Source organism: Cetorhinus maximus, chromosome 2 (genome assembly GCF_964194155.1).
Source record: "Cetorhinus maximus chromosome 2, sCetMax3.hap1.1, whole genome shotgun sequence".
NCBI lineage: Eukaryota > Metazoa > Chordata > Chondrichthyes > Lamniformes > Cetorhinidae > Cetorhinus > Cetorhinus maximus.
In genome coordinates, this window is record NC_135880.1 from 217,878,466 (window position 1) to 217,898,553 (window position 20,088).

A 20,088-nucleotide genomic window follows, 5' to 3' on the forward strand; every position below is an offset into this window, starting at 1 on the left:
TCTGAAACAGGGAGATGGAGCAGAGGCTGTGGTGACAGGAAGGTCTACCTGATATCCTCCACCAAGTTTGAGCCAGAATCCTCCAAGCTCCTTCACAGTGATACAAACCTGCCAATGCTGCGTCTCATTGTGTATCCTCACCAGCGTTCTTTTGTATGCCACCATCAAAGTCATCATCTTAGTCCCCCTGTAGGAGGACCCAGGTGTGACCTCTGCCTCTGGTGAGCTGGCCCATGAACTACCCTTTTGCCCACACTGGTCACAGCCCATTTGTGCCCGTTTTCTCACTGCATGCCTCTAAAGTTCACGTAGTGCCGATGTCTGTTCTTGAGGTTGAGAGTGCCAGGCAGGGCCCTTCGTCAGTAGTGTGCTGTTGCTCCCTCTCATTTCCCTTTGGCTGCTATGGCTGAAAGCACGAAACTCAGAAGGGGGCAGCTGGGGTGAGGGAAGAGGGTGGGTTAGAAAGCAAAGGGACCTATGGTCACATCATCTGAAGCTTGCTCATTATGCTGGAAAGCAGGACGAGGGTTAGCTAGATGTTGAGAAAGGGCATAAAGCAAGAAGATAGCATCATCTTCAATGTTCTCAGTGAAACTAGATACCATGGGCTCTGCAGCTGGTCCCATGATGTGGAGCACCCTCATCTCCATAGGGCTCAGGAGATGCAGGCAACCTTGTTCCCCACCAGTTCAGCTCTGCCCCTTGTGGTTATGGGCACCTTGCTCTGCAAGGGAGAGGGAAGAATGTCAGTGATTCTGTTGCACTGTGCTTGGGCAATATACTGCCACAGCTGAATAGCTGCAGGCATGTCGAAGCAGTGGGTGCTGGGTGTGAGGCTGGCATCATTGGAATATGTGTGAGGGTGAGGTGGAATGTCTGTATGTTAGGTCTGAGTCCTGAATGCTAGGGGCTGCTGATGGGTGAGTGATGGGGCTGTGATACATTGGACAGTGTAAGAGGTTGGTGATGCAATGGGTAGGTGATGTCCTTTGAAGGTGCATTCACTGACTTTAACCATCCATGTGAGTTTAGGGAACCTCTTGCGACACTGCTGCCAGGCTCTCGCAGCTAGGCTCTGGGTATTTACCTCCTACTCCCATTCCCATCTGAGGGTTTGCCTTGAGGTCCACCTGCTCCTTTGCAGAAACATCATCTCTTCTCCCTTCAACCTCTTCCACTAAGACCTTCAGCATCGCACTGTGACCCTAGGAGCCCTCTCTCTTCTCTGGTGCTCCTACTTGCAGTCAGTGTTGGTACAGGCAGCTAACAGCAGCTCACAGCTCCTCTTTCAAAGGGGTCAGGCCGCCTTTAAGAGGAGCAGACTGGCTGCACCATCTGCTGAGTGCTTAGGGAAGCACAGCATGGGCTCAGCTTGGACCACTCAGGTCACTGAGGAGGCAGCGCCACGTTTACATGCTGCCTGTCTCAACTTCAGACAGAGGGCGGGGTGGATGCATTGCAGATCTGGAATTGCTACCCCGTGCCCAAAATCGGGTACAGGACTATTTTTAGCTTTGTGCATCCTCTTGTGTATTTGCGTCAAGGAAGGTGAAGAAATAGAGCAATGTTTGAAAAACAGATTGAATAAACAGTGAGATTACTGTATTTAAGTTGCTCCACATGTGAGGGAGAATGGAATAGAGGGATATGGGACAGGGAGGAGTCTCATGTGGAGTATAAGCATTAACATGTTGGTCTTTTTGACCTATTTCTGTGTTGTAGATTTTATGTAAGATTATGTAAAACATGAAAACTTTGGTGTATCCTTTTCTCTCCGACAAGGGCAAACCTGACCGATATCGAAAAACTTCTCAATGACTTGATTGGCAGTTCAGTAAGCCGAGCATCTTCATTTGGAAGAGGGCTTTCGTGGAATGGAGCCTCCATCGGTCACCTTGTTATAAACAAGACCGCTTTGATCCACGAAAAGCTGATGCACACTGGTGAACAGCTACAGGAAGCAATTGGCAACAAAACAATTGCAGGCATTCACAAGAAACTGGAGAATTTTCACAAAGACCTCCAAAACCACGGTCTAAACCAGACCCAAATAACTAAAAGTGTGGATGAGGCATACCACAGTGTCACCCACCTATTGGAAGAGAACCACAACAACACCAATCCTTACACTAGACACGTAATTAAACGAGTTCAAGGAGTGAGGGATTACTTTACAAGTGTGGCTGATATGCTGAAGGAGGGATTGAACATATTAGTGAAACTGAGTGCAGAATCAACCACTGCATGATGGGTTCTGACAATAATAAGGTTCATTAGGGACAGGGAATATAAACTAAACTTCAAACCAATCACAATGTAACCCGTCCCCGTTCTATCTTAGTATTCGTAATTAATATAAACATGTTCTAGTCGCTGTGGCAAAAATTGGGATGAGTTAAATGATTATTTTTATTTTTTTAAAACCAACAATGCATTTCCATGAATGAATGGTTCCACTTCCTGGGAACCCTTGGATGTGTGTTAAGTCTGTGAGATCATAACAAAGACCATCCACTCAGCCAATCGGATGATCCCATACTATTTCCTCAGTAAAATTGTCACAACAATGTGAATCTTGAACAAATTCACATTGGTAGACACATTCTTAATAACTAATAATATTAAAGCAGGCTTTTGGCTGCCATTGGATCTTGTCTACAATTGGAGAATCAATTACAAGCAGCCCGGACTTTTAAGTTCTGGCATTATGTCACATTCTGGAAATGAATTGGCTAAAGAGAGGGTTCTTGAACTGGTCTAAGAGAGAAATTAGGCAGTTCACTATGTCCAGAAAATGACATCATGTTTGGGAGTCACTGGAGAAGACTTCAGCATTGTTGCAGTCTGAAAATATTTGGCAATACATCAAGGGGCAGACAAAGGTGAATGTGGAGGAGGAGATGATGGAGAGGGTGGGGGAAAGATCCCGGCTCTTTGAACTTTTCTGTAGGGAGATCGTAAAATATGGCGTGCTCTAGCTGCAAAGGCACAGAGGGAAATAAGTTAAAATATTAGTGTTTATAGCCTAGTCTAACAGAGCAGATAATATAAAAAGACAGACAGTCAGTCAGGCATCTTACAGTTGAGTCCTTTCAAGCCTGAATGATAAAGATAATTCACTGAATGAGAAACATTTGTCCGGCAATTCCATCAGGTGATAGAAACACGCCAACAGCCAACTGGAACAATGTGTATGAGATATTCTAGTCGTAATCCTCCCTCTTCATATCAGGTGTGAAAAATATCGATAAAATTCTGGGCCCATGGAAATAAGCCAAGCAAATCCAATTAACTCACACATTCCTAAATAATACCACTAACTTAATTCTTCCTGAAACTATGTGACAATTTGAGGTGCTGATACTTCAGGAACTGCATTTATATGTTAACATTAATGGGAATGCTGAATTTTTGTGATGCCATCAAAGTTTGCAAATGAATTTTGAATATACTCAATAGCTCATGTGTTTATTGTCTTGCACAGAATAATAAAAAAAAGGAAATATCAGATATCCTAAAGCTCTTTACAGCCAATGAAGTGCTTCTTTGATGTGTAGCCACTGTTTTAATGTAATTTGTGCACAGCAAACTCCCACCAACAGCAATGTGATAATGGCTAGATAATCCATTTTCAAGATGTTGATTAAGGGATAATTATTAGTCAGGACACCAGGAATAACTTCCCTGCTCTTCTTCAAAACAGTGTCATGAGATCCTTTATGTCCACCTGAGAGTGATGACAAGGCCTTGGTTTAATCTCTCATCCGAAAGACAGGTCAACATTCCCTCAGTACTGCACTAGAGTGTCAGCCTAGTTTAAAGGGCTTGGCGCATGACCTTCTGATTTGGAGGCTATCTTGTCATGGAGAGCATCACAGATAAACCCATTACCATTCTTGTTCCACACAACAACAACTTGCATTTATATGGGGGGCAGAATTTTGCCCTTGATGGGTGGGTGGGCCCCACTGGCTTGGTGACGGGTGGGCAGCCGGTCGCCGCCGCCAAAACGGGCCCCGCCGCCATTTTGAGTGGGAGGGCCAATTAAGGCCCGCCCACATGCGTGCAAAAGAGCGCACAGCTCCCTGAGGCTAAGTGCTGTCTCAGGGAGAGCGCTGAAAGTTTTATAAACTTAAAAAATAGAAAAATAAAAAAATTATTAACACGTTCCCCCTCATGTGACAATGTCACACGAGATGGGACATGATAATAAATATCACATAAAGTTTATTAAAGTTTTTCAAAACAGACATGAAACATCATCCCGCCAGTGGATGAGGTTTCATGTTTTTTCAGGAGCCCACCGGGGCTCCTGGCCTGCCTGCCAACCTTAAGGCTGGACGGGCAGGGCATTTAATTGGCTCAATTATCCTGTCAATGGCCTCAATTGGCCATTGACAGGTCGGCGGGCGGACAGCTGATTTCGCTGTCCGCCTGCCTTCCTGAATATTTAAATGGGGCGGGTTGGGGTCGGGGGTTCCTCCCGACGTCATCCCGTGTCAGTTTCCCGTCGGCGAGTGGGCCCCGCCCCCAAATCGTCGACGGAAAAATTCTGGCCAGTGTCTTTAATGTCGTAGAACATCACAAGGCACTTCACAGAACTGTTACTAAACAGAATTTGACACCAATCCATAAAAGGAGATACCTGGACAGGTAAACAAAAGCTTGGTCAAAGAGGTATGTTTTAAGGAACATCTTAAAGAAGAAGAGAGAGGTTGAGAGACAAAAAAATGATCAGAGATGGAATTCCTGAGCTTAGTGCCTCACCAGTTGAAGGCATGGCCACCAATGGTGGAGTGATTAAAATCAGGGAAGCTCAAGAGGCCAAAATTGGAGCAACGCAGAGATAGAGTCATAGGTCTTACAGCACGGAAAGAGGCCCTTTGGCCCATCATGTCCACGCTGGTCATCAAGCCCCTATCTACTCTAACCCCATTTTCTAGCACTTGGCCCGTAGCCTTGTATGCTATGGCATTTCAAGTGTTCATCTAAATAGTTCTTAAATATTGTGAGGGTTCCCGCCTCTACCACCCTTTCAGGCAGCGAGTTCCATATACCCCCACCCCCACACCCCCACAACCACCTGGGTGAAAAAATTTTCCTCAAATCACCTCTAAACCTCCTGCCCGTAACCTTAAATCTATGCGCCCTGGTTATTGATCCCTCCACTAAGGGGAAAAGTTTCTTCTGATCTACCCTATCTATGCCCCTCATAATTTTGTACACCTCAATCTGGTACCCCCTCAGCCTTCTTTGATCTAAAGGAAACAACTCCAGCGTATCTCCTCTCTTAATAGCTGAAACGCTCCAGCCCAGGCAACATCCTGGTGAATCTCCCCTGCTCCCTCCCCAGTGCAATCACATCCTTCCTATAGTGTGGCGACCAGAACTCCATACAGATGTGGCCTAACTAACATTTTATACAGCTCCATCATAACCTCCCAGCTCATATGCCTCAACTAATAATAGCAAGTATCTCATATACCTTCTTAACCATTTTATCTACCTGTGCTGCTGCCTTCAAGGATCTATGCACAAACACATCAAAGCCCCTCTGATCCTTTGTACTTCCTAGGGTTCTATCATTCATTGTGTATTCCCTTGCCGTGTTAGCCCTCCCAAAATGCAGCACTTCACACTTTTTAGGATTAAATTCCATTTGCCACTGCTCTGCCCATCTGACCAGCCCGTCTATATCGTCCTGTAGTCTAAGGCTCTCCTCCTCGCTATTTACCACACCACCAATTTTCGTGTCATCTGCAAACTTACTGATCATACCTCCCACATTCATGCCTAGATCATTAATATACTCTACAAACAGCAAGGGACCCAGCACCGAACCCTGTGGTATGCGACTGGACACAGGCTTCCAGTCACAAAAACAACTTTCGACCATCACCCTCTGCCTCCAGCCAATAAGCCAATTTTGGATCCAATTTGCCAAATTGCCCTGGATCCCATGGGGGTTTACCTTCTTGACCAGTCTCCCACCTGAGACCTTGTCAAAAGCCTTACTGAAGTCCATGTAGACTACATCAACTGCACTACCCTCATCTACACACCTAGGGAAGAATTTTTAGGTTGGCGTGTGGGCGCGATTGGTGGGCCCGGGAGCAGCCGGGGAACGGACCATTGCCCACGATTGACCCCCCGACTGCGATTTCGCATCGGTTGGCCAATCAACGGCCAGCCAGCATGTAGACCGTGCTGAAATGCTCAGCGCGGCCGGGATGGGGGCGGGAGGAGGGCGGGCGCTGACGTAGGCTCGGGCGTGAGCTGAATGAAATCTCCCTGAAAGCAGAGAGCTGCCCCAGGGAGCTGTAGACTTTAAAATCGATAAATAAAGCTTTTAAAATCCGGAAAGAAATGTCCACGCGTTAGAATCGACCACCTGAACATATACAGGATGAAAATTCTGTCCATACATTTTTTTATTTAGTATCGGAAACTTCATTCCAGCCCTTGGATGAGGTTTCATCAAAAATGCAAAGTCCGCCTGGCGGATTCGCCCGTCCGCCAACCGTAAGGTTGGATGGACCATGAAAGATGTGGGACAATTGGAACCTTAACAACTTTAATTGTCTTAACTGTCGGTGGATGCGCTTCCGACACTCGTGTGCACCTGTCGACTGAAATATCGCGTGAACGGGGGACGATGTCGGGACGCTCGCCCAACATCATCTCGCACGATGTCGAGTCCGATTGGGTCGGGCGCGTACCCGCACGCCCATCTAATAATTCTGCCCCTAGTCACCTCCTCGAAATATTCAATCAAATTCGTTAGACGTGATCTCCCCCTGACAAAGCCATGCTGACTCATCCATGATTAATCCCTGCCTCTCCAAGTGGCCATTAATTCTGCCCCTCGAGAGTTTTTTTCCAAAAGTTTCCTTACCACTGATGTTAGACTCACTGGCCTTTCGTTCCCTGGTTTATCCCTACCACCCTTCTTGAATAATGGTACCACATTAGTTGTCCTCCAGTCCTCTGGCATGTCTTCTGTGACCAGACAGGATTTGAAAATTAATGCCAGGGCCCCTTCAATCTCCTCCCTTGCCTCCCACAGCAGCCTGGGATACATCTCATTTGGGCCTGGGGATTGGTCCACTTTTAAGCCCACTAAAACCGCTAATGCTACACTACACCTACGTCTTCCGGCTCCTCACGCTGATTGCCACTTTGGTCCCTAATGGGCCCTACTCTTTGCCTGGTTATCCCCTTGCCCCTAATATACTTATAAAAAACCTTTGGATTTTGCTTTATTTTACATGTCAGTGTTTTTCATGCCCCCTCTTCCCTCTCCTAATTTCTTTTTTAAGTAGCGCCCTGCACTTTCTATATTCCTCTAGCGCTTCCGCAGTTTTGAGCTCTTGGTATCTACCATAAGCTTCCCTTTTTTCCCTTATCCAATCCTCGACATCCAGGGTTCTCTGGACTTGTTGGTCCCACCCTTCACCTTTACGGGAACATGTTGGCCCTGCACTCTCACTATTTCCTTTTTGAATGACTCCCACTGCTCTGATGTAGATTTCCCTACAAGGAGCTGCTCCTAGTCCATTTTGGCCAGATCCTGCCTTATCATATTAAAATCAGCCTTCCCCCAATTCAGAACCTTTGGGCAGAATTTTGCCCTCGGATGGCGTGTGGGCCCCACCGGCTTGGCAGTGGGCGGACAGCCGACTCCCGCCACCGAAACGGGGCCCGCCGCCATTTTGAGTGGGCGGGCCAATTAAGGCCCACCCAGCGGCCTGCCCGACGGGAAGTGCTATGCGCTATGCGCTCCCTGTGCAGGGGGGGGGAGGGAATCCCGTGCTGTCAAAGTGCGCACGGCTCCCTGAGACTAAGTCCTGTCCCAGGGAGATTCGTGACGGGTAAGTAAAGTCTAAAAATAGATAAATATTGAAATTATTAACATATCCCCCTCGTGACGATGTCACACGAGATGGGACATGTTAATAATAAACATAACATTTATTAAATGTTTAAAAAACGGACATGAAACCTCATCCCGCCAGTGGATGAAGTTCCATGAATAATCTACAGCCCACTGAGGCTCCTGGCCTGTCCACCAGCCTTAGGCTTGGATGGGCAGGTCTTTAATTATCTTAATGAGCCTGTCAATGGCCTCAATTGGCCATTGACAGGTCGGCGGGCGGACAGCTGATTTCACTGTCCGCCCGCCTTCCTAAAAATTTAAAGGGACCGGGATGACGTCGGGGGTTCTTCCCGATGTCATCCCGCGTTATTTTCCCCTCAGCGAGCGGGCCCCGCCCCCAAATCGCCGAGGGGAAAATCCTGCCCTTTATTTCAAGTCCATCTTTGTCCTTTTCCATAACTACCTTAAATCTTACTGAGTTATGGTCACTGTCACCGACTGTTCCCCACTGACACTTCTACCACTTGCCTGGCTTCGCTCCCTAAAATTAGGTCCAGGACAGGCCCCCTCTCTTGTAGGGCTTCCTACATGCTGGCTTAAAAAGCTCTCCTGGATGCATTTTAAGAATTCCTCCCCCTCTAAGCCTTTCACACTTTGTCTATCCCAGTTAATATTGAGGAAGTTGAAATCCCCTACTATTATTACCCTATTATTTTTACACTTCTCTGAGATTTGCCTACATATCTGCCCTTCTATCTCTCCCTGAGTGTTTGGGGGTCTATAGCACACTCCCAGCAATGTGATTTCCCCCTTTTTGTTTTTAAGTTCTACCCATATGGCCTCATTTGAGGAACCTTCCAAGATATCATCCCTCCTTATTGCAGTAATTGACTCCGTTGATCAATATCGTGACACCACCTCCTCTTTTACACGCCCCACTGCTGTCTTGCCTGAAGATTCTGTAACCCGGATTATTGGGCTGCCAGTCCTGCCCCTTCCTCAACCATGTCTCCGTGATAGCAATGATATCATGTCCCCATGTGTTAATTAACACCCTCAATTCATCTGCCTTGCTTGCAAGACACCTTGCATTAAAATAAATGCCATCCAGCTTTGCCATGCTCCCTTGTGCCTTAACTTGACTATATACGCTCTGCCTTCCAGACTGACTTGGTTTATCTTCCATACTTGTCTGTGCATCACCCGCTACTATACTATACCTCCGCTCTGTATCTCATCCTCCTGTCAAAGGAGTTTAAACCCACAGCAACAGCACTAGCAAACCCCCTTGCAAGAACGTTGGCCCCATTCCGGTTCAGGTGGAACCTGCCAGACTTGTCGAGGTCCCGCCTTCCCCAGAAATGGATCATAGTGATCCAGGGGCAGAGCTTTGCCCTTGTTGGGCAGGCTCGGCAGGGGCGGGGAGGAGTGGTCGGGAAATCAACAGCCGCCCGCGATTGGGGCCGGACTGCGATTAAGGCCGGCCCAGTGTGAAACGCGTGCTGCAGCGCTCAGTGCTGCCTGTGCAGCAGAGGGGGGTGGGGGGGCAGGAGGAGTGCGAGCAGGGAACTTCACCCATGCGCACAGGTGCGCGCTGGAAAAGCTCCCCGAGGCAGCTCATGAAGGCTTCTGAATAACAAAAATAAAGGATTTTTGAAGGTTGAAAAATAGGCCACCTCATGTGACTCTGTCATGAGCAGGGACGTCTCATGAATGAGGTGTAAAATTTTTTGTTTTATTTTTATTTGCTGTTGGAAACCTCATCCCCGCCCGTGGATGAGGTTTCCTAAAAGGTGCAAAGGCTGCTTGGCCTTTTTTGCCTGCCCGCCAACCGTAAATTGAAGTTAATTGATGCTTTAATGGCTTTAACAGGCCTAATTGTCGGCGGGCATGCTGCCAATTCCCGTGTGTGCCCGCCGACCAAACTATCACGTGACTGCATGTTGATGCGGGAGGCACGTCTGACATCATCGTGCGTCATGTCACGCTCGAGTGGGTCGGGCGCGTGCCCGACGAGGTGAAAATTCTGCCCCAGGATTCTCAAGCCCTCCCTCCTGCGCCAACTCTTCCACCACTCATTCATCTGCTCTATCCACCTATTCCAATACTCATTAGCACATGGCACTGGGAATAATCCAGAGGCCTTTGAGGTCCTGCCTTTCAATCTGGTACCCGGCGCCCTAGATCCTTGTTGCAGGACCTCAACCCTCTTTCTACCTATGTTGTTGGTACCAATGTGAACTGTGATCTCTGACTGTCTGCCCTCCCCCTTCAGAATGCCCTGCAGCCGCTCAGTGACATCCTTGACCTTTGCCCCAGGGACACCATCCTGGAGTCACGTCTGCGGCCGCAGGAACACCTGCCTGTACCCCTCACTATTGAGTCTCCCACCGCTATTGCTCTTTTTCTCTTTCTCCTTCCCCTTGTGCAGCTGGGCTCTGGCTGTACTCCCCAGAGGAACAGTCGCTCTCACCGATTTCCAACACAGAAGAACTGTTCTTGAGTGAGATGAGCTCTGGGGCTTTCCTGACTGCCTGTCTGTCTCCCTTCTTCTGATTGGTGGTCACCCATTCCTTCTCTGACCACACTTCCTTAAGCTGCGGAGTGACCACATCTAAAAACGTGCTATCCACGTAACCCTCAGCCTCGCAGATGTGCCGCTGTGTCTCCACCTAACGCTCAATCTCCGAAACCCGGCGCTCGAGCTGGTCAAACCGCTGGCACTTACTGCAGATGTGGTCATCCAGATGGCCAGGAGTGTCCAAGACTTCCCGCATACTGCAGTCCGTGCAACACACGGGACTGAGCTCCCCCGCCACACCTTTAGTTAAAATGCTCTTAAACTAAACTTAAGCCAAGTAGAAAGTTATTTAAGTTTCCTTCTTTTTTTTAAAAAAAAGCTAGAACTTTTACTTTTCCTTAATGTAGCTTTAAAGTGGAGAAAAACAACTTACTTGCTACCTATCAGTCAGCTCTCTGCTTTGCGCAGATGTCACTTTCTTCAGCCTTTTCAAATTCTGGCGAGTTCCCATTGGGGTTTCGCTGCTGCTCCGGCCAACTCAATCCGGGCCTTGAATCTCAGGCTTTTAATGAGAAGCTCCAGTGGCGCCGTTCATCCCCAGGTTCGCTCTGCTCCGCTCTGGCTGCTGCTCCAACTGGCTCTGTCCGGGAGCTGTTTTATCTCAGGTGCTGTTTTATCTCATGAACTCTCGCTGTTTTATCCCCTGAATTCTCGCTGTTTTACCTCACGAACTCTCGCTGTTTTAGCCTCTGAACTCTTGCTGTTTTATCTCCTGAACTCTTGCTGTTTTAGCCCCTGAACTTTTGCTGTTTTATCTCCTGAACTCTTGCTGTTTTATCCCCTGAACTCTTGCTGTTTTAGCACCTGAACTCTTGCTGTTTTAGCCCCTGAACTCTCGCTGTTTTATCCCCTGGACTCTTGCTGTTTTAGCCCCTGAACTCTCGCTGTTTTATCCCCTGAACTCTTGCTGTTTTATCCCCTGAACTCTTGCTGTTTAATCCCCTGAACTCTCGCTGTTTAATCCCCTGAACTCTCACTGTTTTATCCCCTGAACTGTCGCTGTTTTATCCCCTGAACTCTTGCTGTTTTATTCCCTGAACTCTTGCTGTTTAATCCCCTGAACTCTTGCTGTTTAATCCCCTGAACTCTCGCTGTTTAATCCCCTGAACTCTCGCTGTTTAATCCCCTGAACTCTCGCTGTTTAATCCCCTGAACTCTCGCTGTTTAATCCCCTGAACTCTCACTGTTTTATCCCCTGAACTGTCGCTGTTTTATCCCCTGAACTCTCGCTGTTTAATCCCCTGAACTCTCGCTGTTTTAGCCCCTGAACTCTCGCCGTTTTATCCCTTGAACTCTCACTGTTTTATCTTGGAAGGTTGTGGGACTGAAGAAAGTTAGTGTTAGGAAGGGGTGAGGCCATGGCGGGATTTGAATACAAAGGTGAGGGGCTGAATTTTCGGGCCTCCTCCAATCAAATGTGATCCCAGCATTCCACGTGCAACGGATTGGGATCAGGAAATTCCTGCCATGGATTTAATTCATGATTCCAAGGACAGAACTGTTTCCAACAACTTTACAGCGAGACAGGCACAGTTAATTACAATGGTAACTGGCTTCTCCAGTAAATAGTTCCACTAACTGCTAACCATGGTGTAATATAGTCCTTGCCATTCATGCTGCTGGTACAGAGAAATGACAATGCTTCAAGGACATTTTTCTGAAACAAACTTTGCAAGTCCATGAAAACGATATTAAACACTGGAGCATTACAGTTTGATTTTAGTTAGTCAGAACCATTAGATCAACATTAGCTGATAACATTCTTTGGACAGTCAATGTTTACTGCACATAAACACCAAAAGGTCAAAAATCTTTATCCTTCATTCTATTAAAAACAACAAAAATAAAACCCACATCTGAAGTTTACTGTTCTGCTCCTTATCGGATGGAATAGATAAGAGCAGGTTAATAAATCCCAGAGATGTGGGGCAGGGATTTTAGGTTGACATGTGGGCATGATTGGCAGGCCTGGGAGCACCTAGGAATGGACCTCTGCCCGCGATCAGCCCCCAACCATGATTGCACGCTGGCTGGCCAACTAATGGGCAGCCAGTGAGAAGCACGCACTGAAATGCTCAGCGCTGCTGGGATAGGGGGCGGGATGAGGGCGAACGCTGAAGTCAGTCCAGGCGCGGTGGGGGGCATGCAAAATGAAAGCTCCCTGAAAGCAGACAGCTGCCTCAGGGAGCTGAGGAATTTAAAACCAATAAATAAAGACTTTAAAATCTGGGAAAAAAAAATGTCCACGCATCAGAATCAGTCACCTGAGCACATCCATGATGAAAATTCTGTCCACACATTTTTATTTTTTAAAATTCAATAACGGAAACCTCATCCAGCCCTTGGATGAGGTTTCATCAAAAACGCAAAGTCTGCCTGGCAGGTTGGCCCGTCCGCCAACCATAAGGTTGGACGGACCGTGAAAAAAATCGGGGACAATTGGAACTTCAATGGGCTTAATTGCCCTCTTAATTGTTGGCGGGCGCAGTTCCAACTTTCGCGGCGTGCCCGCTGACTGAAATATCGCGCCAGCGCGGGATGATGTTGGGATGCTCGCCCGATGTCATCACGCGCTACTTCACGCTCGAGCGGGTCGGGTGCGCGCCTGTGCGCCGAGCTAAAAATTCTCCCTGTGACGTTGGGAAATCAGTCACAACACAAAACAGGTCTCAACTCAGGGGGGCAAGAAGTGTTTCAGGATTAATCGACAGTGTAAGGAAAAGAGTTCAAATGCAGCACTTCTCTTCGTTGGTGTAACTAACTCTTCCCCTACAATCAACAGACTTGTAAAACTGAAGTTTAGCATATGGGCCATCACCAGCACTTCCCAAGCTTGCAACCTTTACCACCTAGACCATCAAGGGCTGCAAGTGCTTGGGAAAACCACCACCTGCAAGTTTCCCCCAAGCCACACACCATCCTTACTTGGAACTATATCAGTCAAAACCCTGGAACTCCCTCCCTAACAGCACTCTGTGTGTACCTACACCAAAAGGACTGCAGCGGTTCAAGAAGGCAGCTCACCACCACCTTCTCGGTGGCAATTATGCATGGGCAATAAAAGTTGGCTTTTAAAGAACGAATAATTTAAAAATCCAGTCATTGTTGTTTATTATATCTTATCACCCATTCCTCAAAATGCTTTTGTTCTGAACTTCTAGTCTTAGCCTTTCCAACAGGATTCTCCTTTAGAAAAATGGTTTTGTTTAATCAGGTACAAGCCAAAGGTCTATTTATTGTCCTTTAAAAACTTGAATCATCACTATGTTCTTCTATTATAAATGCTTGGATCCATTGCACTCTTCTCCTACAATCAATAGAGGCTTCCAAAAATTAAGCTTAGCGTAACTGTATCTATGGAATCTGTCTCCTACTTTTCAACATTGTTGGCTTTCTGAACTTCTGGTCTTAGCTTTTCTAAGAAAAGCTCCTTTAGAAAAATGTTTTTACCAGGTGCAAGCCAAGGATCTGTTTATTGTCCTTTATACCTGTATCAGATTGTTATGGCACAACAGTTGGTGAAGGCTGAGTTGTTTAAATCCCAGAGGGAAACTTGAACAACTGTCATAACCTATATTTTCAATTGGTATGTTTGAGTTGCAGCTCTGAATTCAGGAATAAGACCACTGAGTCTCAAGAGGCTTTTTATATAAAACTAAATTAAACATTTATTAATTTAACAACAAATTAAACATGCACTCATGTCTACAAATTACTACCATAATAACTTTTACGCAAATCCACAAATTAATCGCTCCAGGTAAATTTTCACCAAGGCAACAATAATGCATACACTTTAAACAGACAGCAGGCAAAGCACATATGACTGTATGAATTAAAAATGAGGTTCCTTGTAATTTGGTTCCTTTTTAGACAAAGTTGGAGGCTTACAGGCTGGTTAGATCTTAACTGCCTCTAGTTGACACACAGAAATTACCTTCTGTTTGTACCTAGCTTTTCCTTTGAATGTAAATTTTGCATGGTATCCTAGGCTTGTAATGTCACATCTTCTAACAATAACATTTTCATACCACTAACTTTATTAGGAATATGAACACATTGCTTGGTGTCTCCCAGCTAGGTGTAAGATTTTACCCACTCATTTGAATGGTTTATTCAAAAAATGCAAATTTACACTTTACCTTCTCCTCCTTACGATTATCTAATTAACATCTCAAATCTACTATACATCTAAAAACCCAGACTGGCTGGCTTTAATCCAATTAAGCCACACACATAGTCCAGAAATTTGCCCCGGCCGGGAGGGGTTGTGCAGGGGCGGGCGGGGGCGAGGCCATTTTACTTGGGCGGGCCAATTAAGGTCCACCCATCGTGACGCGCACCCGGAAGCGCTGAGCGCTCCCTGTGTGGGCCGGGGGTTGGGGGGGGTGGCAAATTCCCTGAATGGTTCCCTGCGCTCTTTCGTGCATGCGCGTGACACGGAGGTGCCTCAGGGAGATTTGTTTCAGTCTTAAACCTTTATATAAAGGATTTTGAAACTTTTAAAACATGTCCCCTCACGTGACACTATCACATGAGCTGGGACATGTCAAAGAATAAATGTATAAACTTTTACTAGATTTTAAAACGGTTCATGAAACCTCATCCCGCCTGTGGATGAGGTCTCATGAAAAATGCGAAGGCCGCCTGGGCTCTTCACCTGCCCCCTGACAACCTTAAGGTTGGATGGGCAGCTCATTAAATTAAGTTAATTAGTTTTTTAACAGGCCTTAATAGGTCTTTGACAGTTCGGCAGGCGCGCAGCCGAGTCGGCTGTGCACCCGCCGAACTGACAACCTCAATGACGCCCGTTGACGTCGAGATGCACGCCCTATGTCACTGCGTGTCATTTTACATGTCAGTGAGCAGGCCCCCCTCCCCCCTCCCCACTTGCTAATGGGAAAATGCTGCTCATAGACACAGACCCTACTACAATTCCAATTTAAAAATAATTTCCAATAACATTATAGACATTAATATCTCTTCACGACAAGAGAAACATCCATCTTGCACCAACTGGAAGTCTTCCACATCTCACTCAAGCCATTCCTCACGCGAAGCAGTTCTGGCAAGATTCCCATAAGAACGCTTGGACCGCCAAGCTCATGGCGCATGTCGGGAGAGAGGAAGAAGAAGTGGCTTCCTCTCAGGATGTTCAAAAAATCCCCCATTCTATCTCGGTCCCTCAAAGAATTGATGATGTAACTAGAGAGTAGGCAATTATTGACAGCTACCATATTGCCAGACATGACTAGAAGCTTCCAGAAAAATTGACCCTCTCACTGAAAAGTTCATGTAAATATGGTCAAAAACCATCATTCACTGAGCAGTCATTGAATGGCATTCCTTCCTGTTGAGTTTTTCATTAGGATTAACAAGTGGAGCCCTGATGGTCATATTGGCACCTGCCTTAACGCTTGAAAGGCTGACAGCTGACCAAAACTCCAAGCCTTCACCAGTTGCTGTTTCCTTACCAGACGGAAAGTGAGAACGGTGGTTCTGGCAAACATGGTGATGGTCCCTTGCTTTGCAAATTGCATATGGAGTATTTAGCTGAGCCTCTTTGGTTCACGCAGAAGGATTGCGTTGCATCAAAGTATGAAGTCATTGTGATCTTCACCATTATGGAGCTCACTTACTGCCTGAGGTGCCATTGAGTTTGAATGTTCTCACTAAATTGGCAAACTTGCTAAATTCATCCAGGCCAATGGCAAAGTAACAGAGATATTCAACTGTAAAGCAGAGCAGTTGTCAAAGTTATGTGAATTGTAGCAACTGGCCTTATTTCATAAACTGAAGACTGACCAAAACCCAGAAATATGCAGGAAAAAATATCATGCAAGATGTTTAGTGCAATAGACAAATAGGTGAACGTTCACTGCCATAATAAATACAGCTCACTAGCCCAACAGCAAATTTGCGTTATAGATCGGGCAAAAGCAGAATAGGTCCCTTGGGCTGTCATGAGCTCATTTACAGGATCATAGAATTGTAGTAGTGCAGAAAGAGGCCATTCAGCCCATTGTGTCTGCATCAGCTTCTCCAAATGAGCAATTAGACTAGTGCCACTACCCTGCCTTCTCCCATGTAACCCTGCGCATTCTTCCAGTTCAGATAACAATCTAATTCCCTTTCGAATGCCTCGATTGAACCTGCCTCCACCACGCTTTTGGGCAGTGCATTCTAGACCTTAACCGCTCACTGCTTGAAAAGGTTGCCCTTGGCAGGGGGGCTCGATGGGGGTGGGCGGAGGTGGTCGGGAAGCCAACCACCACCCACGACCAACAGCACACGGTGATTTTACGCGGGCAGGCCAATTAAGGTCCACCCAGTGTGGAACAGAAGTCGCAGCGCTCAGCACTGCCCGTGCGGGCAGGGGGAGGATGGTGAGTGGGCCTAGCATGAACTTGGCACACACGCGCCAAAGAGCACTTCAATCTCCCTGAGGGCACGGAGCTGTCTCAGGGAGATGAAGTGCTGTTTAAAAAAACTAACGAACAAAATAAAAATGTCATAAACCATGTCCACTTGTGTGACTCTGTCGCATGAGCAGGGACATGTTTTTAATTCAAGTGTAAAATTTTTATTTTATTTTTATTTGCTTTAGGAAACTTCATCCTGCCCGTGGATGAGGTTTCCGAAAAACACATTTTTGCTTGCCTGTCAACCATTAGGTTGAACGGGCAGTGAAAAATTCAGCACAACTGTTAACTTAATGGCCTTAATAGGCGTATTAATTGTTGGTGGGTGCGCTGGCAGCTCCGGCGCACGCCCGCCGACCTAACTATCGTGAGAGTGCGCGTTGACGTTAGCACACTCGGCTGACGTCAACATGCTTTATTTCACGCTCGGGCATGTCGGGGGCACGCCCCACCCACCGAGCGAAAGATCCTGCCCCTTGTTGCTATTGCTCCTTTTGCCAATTACTTGAAATCTGCATCCTCTTGTTCTCAATACCCTCACGAGTGGGAACATTTTCTCTCTACCTCTGTCCAGACCCTACATGATTTTGAATACTTCTGTCCAATCTCCTCTCGCCTTTCTCTTCTCCAAGGAAAACAGTCCCAACTTCTCCAATCTATCTTCACCAACTCTATAAATGGACTTCATGCATGTTGGGGATGGTCGTTACAAAGTCCACTGTCAATCTCATCTAATAACTTACGTAGTTACTTAGTGCAAGAACACAAGAACGCATTAGAAGATCCTCTTCCTTTGGACCCTGGAAATTGCAGAATTCATTCAGTATGAATTTGGCATGAGGTTGTCTCCAGTGGGGAACCTTGTAAAATTGTGGCTGTCGTGTTAGGATTTGTTGGTTGTACCTTTCCAATTTATAAAATTTTGGTTGTAGGCTGTTACTTTGTCTTTCAGAATGTTCTTATCTGTGGTATATAGAATTTGTCCTTTATGTATAAAATTATATTCTGAAAACATATTTGGCTTTTGCCTCATTATATCCGGTAACTGAGCAGCAGATGCCAGTGCAGCTCTGTTATGAGATAAAGCACACACAGTTTCAAACTGAGTCACTAGGCTACCACCTGCTGCCTGGGTTGAATCAGTGATTTTAAAATAAAATTCTATCGCGGGAGGTTCTCAGTCAGCACCAGGGACTATTGAGAATGCAGTTCCTGGGATTTTCAATGGAACTGCTCCCCTCCTTCACTTGTAGCTAATGTAAGTGGAGGTGCTCAGCAGTGAGAGAGAGAGAGAGAGAGGGAGAGAGAGAGAGAGAGCCCCCCCTTTCCGCCCCCACTGTACCCACCCCACCGCTGCCCCACCACACACCCAGCCCCCTGCCCCGCCCTGCCCCAGCACACCCACTCCTTCCCTTGCCACCCACAAAGACTTGGAAACTGTTTGCTGGAGAAAAAGCCATAATAAAAATTAAGGATGGTTCTTACTGGAAAGGAAATGTTTACTTCTTTTTAAAAAAAAATGACAACTTGCTTAAAGACCCTTCACCTTTATTGCTGCTGTCCCTCAAAATGTCTATCAATTTTGACCCTCTGCTGAGCCCTCATCCTAGTCCCAGAAGAGGAAGCATATGAACATATGAATTAGGAGCAGGAATAGGCCACTGAGCCTCTTGAACCAGCTCTGCCATTCATTAAGATCATAGCTGATTTGATTGTAACCTTTCACCCCCTTGTTAATAAAGAATTTATCTACCTCTGCCTTAAAAATATTCAAAGACTCTGTTTCCACTGCCTTTTAAGGAAGAGAGTTCCAAAGCCTCACTACCCTCTGGGAGAAAAATTTTCTCCTCAACTCTGTCTTACACATCCACCCTGTCAAGACCCCTCAGAATCTTAAAGATTTCAATCAAGTCACCTCTTGCTCTTCTAAACTCCACTGGATACAAGCATAGCCTATCCAACCTTTCCCCATAAGACAACCCGTCCATTCCTGGTATTAGTCTAGTAAACCTTCTCTCAACTGCTTCTAACGCATTAACATCCTTCCTTAAATAAGGAGACCAGTACTATATATAGTACTCCAGATGTGGTCTTACTAGTGTCCTGTACAACTGAAGCAAAACCTCCCTACTTTTATATTCAATTCCCCTCACAATAAAATGATAACATTCTATTACTACATCCTTATTACTTGCTGTACCTGCATTCTAGCCTTTGTGATTCATGCACTAGGACACCTAGATCCCTCTGAATCTCAGAGCTCTGCAATCTCTCACCATTTAGATAATAAGCTTCTTTTTTATTCTTCCTGCCAAAATGGACAATTTCACATTTTCCTGCATTATTCTCCATTTTCCAGATCTTTACTCACTCACTTAACCTATCTATGTCCCTTTGTAACCACCTTATGTCCTCTTCACAGCTTACTTTCCTACCTATCTTTGTGTCAGCAATAAATTTAGCAACTGTACCTTCGGTCCCTTCATCCAAGTCATTTATATAAATTATAAAAATTTGAGGCCCCATCACTGATTCCTCTGGCACACCACACCCTGCCAAACAGAAAAATGTATTCCTACTCTCTTTTTCCTGTTAGCTAGCCAATCTTCTATCCATGCCAATATGTTACCCCCTACACAATGAGCTTTTATTTTCCTCCATTACTTTGATGTGGCACCTTATCAAATACCTTCTGGAAATCTAAGTACAGTACATCCACCAGTTCCCCTTTATCCACAGCACATGTGACTCCTTCAAAAACTCCAACAAATTGGCTAAACATGATTTCCCTTTAACAAAACCATGTTGACTTTGCCTGATTGTCTTGATTTTTTCTAAGTGCCCTGCCATAACATCTTTAGTAATAGCATCTAACATTTTTCCTATGACAGTTGATAAGCTAACTGGCATGTAGTTTCTTGCTTTCTATCTCCCTCCTTTTTTGAATAAAGGAGTCACATTTGCTATTTTCCAATCAAATGGAACTTTCCCTGAATCAAGGGAATTTTGGAAAATTAAACTAGCCACTTTTTTTAAGACTGTAGGATGAAGTCCATCAGGACCCAAGGATTTGTTAGCCCACAGCTTCAACAATTTGCTAAGTACCACTTCCCTGCTAATTGTAATTTTCTCAAGTTGCTCCCTCCCTTCCATTTCTGATTTACAGCTATTCCTGGGATGGTACTTGTATCTTCGATAGTGAAGACCTG

The 20,088-nt window shown here is 45.9% G+C and overlaps 1 protein-coding gene across 2 annotated transcripts in view; it reads left to right on the forward strand.

Moving 5' to 3' along the window:
* Window positions 1–3,527, forward strand: part of LOC144670159 (uncharacterized) — an 8,825-nt gene extending 5,298 nt beyond the window's left edge. For both annotated transcript variants that reach the window (XM_078532642.1, XM_078532646.1), the window contains one exon: window positions 1,783–3,527. In XM_078532642.1, the coding sequence (XP_078388768.1) occupies window positions 1,783–2,248 (466 nt within the window). In that variant the 3' untranslated portion in view covers window positions 2,249–3,527. The remainder of the gene's footprint in view (window positions 1–1,782) is intronic.
* Window positions 3,528–20,088: the final 16,561 nt, after the last annotated feature.